Here is a 7,647-nt window from a genome sequence, read left to right on the forward strand (position 1 = left end):
CCTGTGTCTTACCTTAATACCTTTCCTGTCATAATGCCCCTCTAAAAGTAGTGTTATCATTCTTCTATCTCCTATTAGGTGAGATCACATTGTACGATGTATTACCAATATGAACTGTTTCACAAGAAACACCAAACTGTGATTAAATTCAATGTAAACATATGCAATATGTTGCCACCCCTCCAAAATTCCTGCCCCCCTCTCGCCACCCCGTAAATATTTTTCTAGATCCGCCCCTGAGTCAGAGTAAAAATTATGCAAGAGGGGGTTAGTCCAGTGGCTGGAAGTTGGAGGGAATCTCTGTTGGGAGTTGCAGGGAAGTGGGCTCCCATTCAGCTGCTGTTTGACTGGGAAGGGTCATTCTGAATGGCTGCTACTGTAAGTTAATGTTTTGTTATTAGTAACTATTTCTACTTGATATGTTCCAGGTAAACGTCTAAACTTATCAAATTATCAGTTTGATAGTTGATCAGCATGCAAAGTGACCTCCTGGCAGCAGGTGTCACTGCTGCAATACGTATCCTATGAGTATTTATCAGGTAAACTGACACAGTCTTATTTCTGTTGAGATTTAGACCAAATCATCTTCTACAAATCTCTCCATTTTCTTCATGTTGCTCAAACAACTCAATGAATATTTCAGAGAAATTCCATCTTCAGTTTTCTGTCCTCATTGACACCCAGTGGCAGTGCAATATGTCCGCCTGTCTGGCTGTAGTTCATAGAAGCTTCTCCACAGTAATTATTCGGATCTGTTCTGTGGAGGACGGAAGAAGCTCATCAGATGAAGGCTGAAACATCTAAACTGCAAAACCAGAGTCCCCTCGGCAGGTGCTGAAGTCTTTTATGATTGGCTGAGAGCCTGGAGCAGGGCTGACCCTCAGATGAGCATCCATGGCTGCATGGTCACCAGGCTACAGACCCAGGACCTTCCAGCACTAACACTGGGCATGCAGAGAGCTTCTGGACCGCTCCAGATCTTCTCTAAGGCCTCTAACTGAAGAGCAGAAGCTGCTCCTTCACTCAGGACAATAGGATGAATTTGAATCAGGTGAATGTGCTTCACTGCTGGAGCTGGAAGATGATCAGATCATCTCTGAACCTTTGCTTATTTGGACCAGAGGTCATTTCTGTTTACTTTCTCTCCTGTAGCTTCTTCTCCTGAAGCAAAGCAGCCTGGGCTTCCTGTTCCCATCTCCTCTGCTCCATCAGAGCTTCTCCTGACGCCTGACCATGTTCCTCTGCTGCTGGTTCCTTCCTGAACCTCCTGCACAGAATCAAACAGACAGGCTGTGAGCCTACGGTCTCTGAAACCAAACCCAGCTTCACCTCCGTGTCCAGCAGGGGGCACCGCTGCAGGCTCTGCTCCAGCAGGCACATCTCTCTGGAGGCGTAGCAGCTGACGCAGTAGGCGTGTCAGCTGTAAGCCAGCAGAAAGCTGCAGAGCAGGCTGGAGGATTGGAAACATCTGTGGGGGAGAACAGCTGGCTGGGCTGCAAGGACAGGTCCACATGTGAGCATCTGAAGACCCTGGAGGTGTTTTCTCAATGGCAGGGCGGAAAGGCTCCGGCTGCTCAATATTTAGAGATTTTTTTCTGGTTGAAACTTTAAAGACAGCTGGTCAGAGGTCAGAGGTCAGAGGTCAGAGGAGTGCTCAGACCACCCAGGAGATGATAACAGCATTCAGCTCAGGCAAATGACCTGCTAACAGCTGATGGGCAAACTGTAAAATCTACAATCAACAGGTCTATGCAGGTATGGGGTTGAGCATCTGCATTTCTATTTTAAAGTGCAGAGGGTGGATCTTTTCAAAAAATTCAGGAAAATCCTCCACTTGAACTCTAATGTGAGCGACGTGCGGATCATTATTTTTTACAATACCAGAACAACTCCTGGAATAATTCTCAGATTACACATAAATAGATTAATTAATTCCACGGGTGAAAAAGGAATGACCTCCTTTAGGATCAGGATCCATTCAGTGATAACAACCGACTGATCCTCCTGGCTCCCATTCGATGGGACTGATAACCGCTAATAACGACCATTTATTGGGATGATGGCCTCTCAGTATTTACTGTGTAAAACGAGACTGAATCAAAATGAGGAGGAACCCACCAGATGATGGACAGGTCATACCTGTTAGAGCAACATTTTTATTCATCTTCACCTGCTGACAGGTGATTTCACCTAAACATCTACATTGATCTTCTACCAGTCAAGAAATAAACCTCTAATTTCATCCTGGTCAAAACAGTGGATTTGTTTGGAGTTTGGTTTATCTGTTAGGCAACAACTTGTTTTCATTTTTGTTAAAAGGTCAATTTATTTCACTGCACAATATTTTTATTTATTTTATTTTTTTTTGCTTAACTCCTTCTAAAAGGGAAACACGTGAATTAAAGAGGTCAAATATCAAAGCTGATTGTGATCTGCTGTGTCTCTCTCCAAGCAGGTGAGCACAGGACTGCACCACTGGAGAGTTGAAGGGGGGGGCTTTGGTCTCATGTATGGTGTTTTCTATGTTAAGTTTTTAGTATTTTTTTTTTGGGTTGAATTAAAATATTTGTTTTTTGTATTGATTGGTAAATGTATTTCTTAATTAGCTTTCATTGAAAACTGATTTGTTTTCTCGTTATTTTTGCAGCTGTAGATCGTTTTAAAATGGGTTCTTCCAATTTATTTCCACCTCTATATGAGAAACATGTCTGCCATTGTTGGGGTTTGGTTTAGTTGCTGCACCAGAGAAAATTAATGACTTGTCAGCTGAAAACTCAGCATGTTTTTCTTTCACATGTTTTGGATCCCACCTCCAGGATTGCTTGGCCTCCCGACGAGCATGGGACGACCAGTTTTACTGAATATCTATTCCTGATATATGATTAAAAAAAACATTTTTCCTTTTCAAAATGACCAAAAAACAAAATGACATTCTTCACATCTAGAATGAACATTCTGGATGTCTATCAATTAATTACTAGTCAGCATTCATGTTATTATGACTATGAAGAAATTTATTTCAGATATAAAAACATTTTCAGTCAAGCTGATAAATGTCAAAACAGCCACATAGAATCTGGCAGCATTTCTAGGTATATAAAACCTAACACTAATAAGTATAAATTAGATTTTTTACTTTCTAAAATTCAGTTTCTGCGGAAAAAATGTAATTTATTCTGTATAATTTTACAGTTCAGTCTAGGAATGTGTTTATTATCAGGAAGAATCTAATTTTACTGATCTACAAATGGAACAACACAAAGAAGAGTGCTCTTATGTAATGCTTTTAATGGAAAAACAGCCTGCCATATAAACTTACGCTTTAACTCCAGCAGCAATCCCTTCCTTCCCTTTGCAGCTGTTTCTTTCTCTTTTAAACATTCTCCTTTTTTTTCTGCATCAACATATCTTGTTTCCAGTGGGGTGAAATAGGCACTTCCTGTCTCCTGTTGTCATGGTGATGCGTTGAATCTGCGCTCCACTGATGATGGCTTTTTATACTGGATCAGTTCATAGTTGAGGATTTGAATCTGCGTTTGTTAAACCTGCTCTATGAAACAACCTGAACAGCAGAGCAAAGGTTCCCAAGACATTAATAGTGAATTTAAAAGAAATAGGTGGAAATATTTTTTGGGGGAAAGAGAATTGTGTGGGTTGATATGTTCAAGTAATCACATAAGCTAGGAAATCGTTATCGTTCCATCGTTGAAGGAGAGCTGGTTCTACCAAACAGCCCAGTTTGTTTCCCTCAGAGTTCAGGTCCTGATCTGGTTCCTGATTGGTTCCCCAGATGAGCTGATGAAGGTTCTCAGTCATCCAGGTCATAGTCATTCTCTAAAAATTCAAAAAATATCCACTGGACTTGGTTTCCAAGATCTGAAGACGTGGAGAGGCGGCGAAACGTCTTCATATCTTGGAAACCAAGTCCAGTGGATATTTTTTAGGGAATTCCCCAGATAAGGTCAATGTTACGCACATGTGGACGAACAGTTCCAACAAGGTGCCTTATTCCCTGAAGCCCAGAGGTTCTTAGAAGCAAATTCTGCCTGAAATTACTCATGTGAATTAAACCAAGTCCAGCTCCCAAACTATGAGTAGGAAATAGTTCGTATTTGTATAACAGAAAACCATTGAGGAATATTTTTCAGGTAGAACCATTATTTTAAATGTCACCTTGTTAGATTTAAAGGCCATTAAACAGAAAAAATGAAAAATATTTAGCATCGCCACATTTTTTTCCAAAATAAACTCTGCAAAACAGCATGAAAGCCCATTAGAAACTCTGGATGAACCTCAGACTTTATAGATCCACATCTTGACTATAAATCAAGCTAATCTGGACTGAATCAGGTGAAGCATGTTTGTTCCATGAAGGTTTTAGTGAGCAGTGAGCTAGGAGGAAATGGGATTTTAGCACAGTGGTGCCAAAAGTGACAAAATTGTGCCAAATAAAAGTGAATCTGGTCCAACAAATATACTGATTTCCATTATTGGAGACCTTCTGCATGAGGCAAAGCTTTTGCTCCTAAAGTTTTAGTCGTTGTTTCATGAAATTTACCAATAAAATCACCAAACGGAATAGAAAATAAGAATAACAGAGCAGCTTATGGAACGCATGCCGGTTACATCAGCTGAAATGACCTCTGACCCCTCCTTGGAAAGGTCAGAGACTCTACTTTCCACTGATAGCAGCCATTAGGGGGCGGGGCTAAAAATGAAACCATTTATTGTCCCACATTGGGGACATGAACTCTCTGCATTGAACCCCTCCCCTTGGGGATCAGTAGGCTGCCATTGAGCGGCCCCCGGGGAGCAGTGGGGGGGGGGGTTAAGGGTTTTGATCAGGAACCCATAGTGGAGGCAGTGGGGATCAAACTGGGCAACCTTCTGAAGCGCATAAACTCCCCAAACATGTTAGGCGGATTTTTAAATCTCATTTTATTTGTTTACACAGCTACAAAGCAAAAAGTATTTGTGAAAAAAAAAACAGTTTTAAAAATTTTAAAACCGCATTTGGAAAGTCGTGTGGATGAAACACCATGTGACTGTGTTTTGGCCATTTCTATAAATAGATAAACATGAGCAGGTATCAGATGAAGCTGGTACCTATAATCCCTGTAACCATGCATAAAGTCATCTATACGTAGATAATATCTAATTTGCACTGAAAAATTGTTTTGGGTTCTTATTGAACCAGACTTTCTTTCCACCGTCTCCAAGCTTCACTTCTGGTCGTCCTGCTTCTCCTGGTAGAAGACGTTTCCATCCCGCCGCCGCTTCCAGCCCAGTCTGATGTCTGCAGTCACTCCCTGCATCTTCAGCTTCTCTTTCAACTGAAATTATTATAACAATTCAGAAAAATCAGGCTCTGTTACATCTGAATTATTAACTTATGAATAATTAGGGATTAGTGAGTTAAGTTTAAAATAAACGCGTCATGTCACTGGGAGAAAAACAGAATAACTAACGCCTGTAGTCGCAGTAAAGAATTATCAGGCACTGCATGACCTCACAGGATTAACCTTTTCAGCACCAATATTCTCGTCCTTAACCTGTTAACTTCCCAGTTAAAGTTAATGGTAACACATTTAGAAAAGAACATTTTCTGCATTTCTTCTGCAAACACTGTGATACCCGGTCTTCATCTTTATATCTGCTGCTTTCGGACCTACCCTACCATTCTTTACTCAGTTTTTCTGTAATATTTGTGCAGCCACACCACCATTTCAGCCTTGAGGTAGAGAGGGAAATAAATGGCACACCGACGCCCTTGGTTGATGAAAAATCAGGATCATTGCCAGAGGAGCTGAGAAGTTTTTGGGACTGAAGTTGTTGTCACACTTTGACGATTCAGACCAGCGTATGCCTGATGTAAGAAAAAACTGTCAGAAACGCAGGCTTACGTTGGACAAGTTATGGATACGTTTTGTATAAGTTATGAACGCGCTGAAACACGTAGACATGCCGCGAGTACATATGCCAGCGTCTGCCATCAGTTCCAGGTCAGTTATCTGATGGTTGACATACGTTCAGTGTCAGTTCCTCATCAGTCATGGCCAGGGGCGGAGCTAGATGGGGGGCCAGGGGTGGCCATGGCCCCAATAGACAATCATTGACCATCCCTACCATTTTTTTCACCCTCTAATACAGACGGCAGCAGTAATACTATCAATAGAAATGTTTAAACTTATTAAACATTTAAATTTTTCATATTTTATTAGTAACTTGACAACTGCAGCGCTGTGGTTATTTATGCACATCAACATGCTAATATTAAGGTCGATATGTACAGAATTCATGGTATTTTAAAACCCTAATTTTGTGTGATGTGGAGTAAAGAGAAAATTAAGTGTCTCTGCAAATCAATAAGGAGTTTTCAGTGAAATCTTAGATAAATACCTACTTTAATAACTGAAAATCAATTTAATCTAGATATTAGTCTATATAATATTAATGTTATGCAGAACCATTTTTGATAAAAGTAAGTAATAACAATGGAAAAGATGTTTTCCCCCAGACATTTTTTCCAATTTTCTATTTAGACAGTTTGGATGCTGAAATTTATGCATCTATTTGTAATCAAAAGGCTTTAGGAAAGATAGTTTGTCTTTATTTAGAAAATCTGGATGTTTTGCTCGTTCCTGTTGGAACAGAGTAGATGAACCCTGAGGTTCTGGCGCCGATCCGTTTTCAGCCCCCCCTCAGTTTACATTGGTTTTTGACTGACCACCCCTATTAAAATGTTCTGGCCACGCCTCCGGTCGTGGCGTCTAGCTTCAAACCAGACTCTGTCAGAAAGTGAAGCGATTAATGCTGAAACTGTTATGAGTAAACCTAGAAGTGCACCCAGAATGCTTTGGGACTAAGCAGAGATGTTCTTGGACCTGGTTCAGCAGGCCTTCCTGCACAGCGGCATCCTGCAGGTTCACAGTGGAGCTCCCCGCCAGCTTTATCTTCACCACATGGTTTGAAGAAGGAACTTCTGTAGAAGGACACAGAATTTCATCAGTGGCTTCGTTTCTGTTGGAAGAAACTCTATGTTTGGTTTTCTATGTTTTTTGATTTCGGCATCAAATCTCTCTCTGAAAATAAAGACAGAGACTCACCATGGAAGCAGATGAAAGCTTTAGCCTCACGACATTCCCAGTCCACCCAGACTCCAGACTGGTCGAAGTGGGTGGCTGCACAGCTCTCAGTGGGACCATTGGGTTCTCCGGACATCCAGTAAGTGTATGCCAACAGGGATCCATTGGACCACTTCCACTGGTCTCTGAATAGCCCGAGCCAAACGGCTTCCTCTGCGGGTTTAATTGCCTTTATGTTGTCGTTGTCAGTGGAGCTTTTCACGCTGGCCAGGTCAGTGTAGTGGCTTCTGCAGTGGCTCTGAGCCTGAGTCCAGGTCATTAAGGAGTTAACAACAGTAAACGTTGCCGTCTGCCCTGAAAGAGAAGACAGAGAGAGGCTGATGGTGGACATGCCATCGCTCTGACCTTAATGCCAACTCAGCCTTCAGATGCTGAAACTGCAGCTGTTTGTGGCTGCAGATAAGATATTAACTCCTTGTTGGGTTTATTCAATGATGATTATAAGATTAATGTGTGTTCATATTAAACATTGTGGAAATGAGATGCTTCCCTCTGTCTTATG

At 41.4% G+C, this 7,647-nt stretch overlaps 1 protein-coding gene across 1 annotated transcript in view; it reads right to left on the reverse strand.

The window, feature by feature from the left end:
* Positions 1-5,013: 5,013 nt before the first annotated feature.
* LOC107084513 (macrophage mannose receptor 1-like) overlaps positions 5,014-7,647 on the reverse strand; it is a 10,567-nt gene continuing 7,933 nt past the window's right edge. Inside the window, exons 4-6 of the mRNA XM_015374395.1 lie at positions 7,107-7,439; positions 6,885-6,982; positions 5,014-5,333 (exon numbers count right to left, since the gene is read on the reverse strand). Of these exons, the coding sequence (XP_015229881.1) occupies positions 5,223-5,333; positions 6,885-6,982; positions 7,107-7,439 (542 nt within the window). The 3' untranslated portion in view covers positions 5,014-5,222. The remainder of the gene's footprint in view (positions 5,334-6,884; positions 6,983-7,106; positions 7,440-7,647) is intronic.

This window comes from Cyprinodon variegatus, unplaced genomic scaffold (genome assembly GCF_000732505.1).
Source record: "Cyprinodon variegatus isolate N-32 unplaced genomic scaffold, C_variegatus-1.0 Scaffold101, whole genome shotgun sequence".
Taxonomy (NCBI): domain Eukaryota; kingdom Metazoa; phylum Chordata; class Actinopteri; order Cyprinodontiformes; family Cyprinodontidae; genus Cyprinodon; species Cyprinodon variegatus.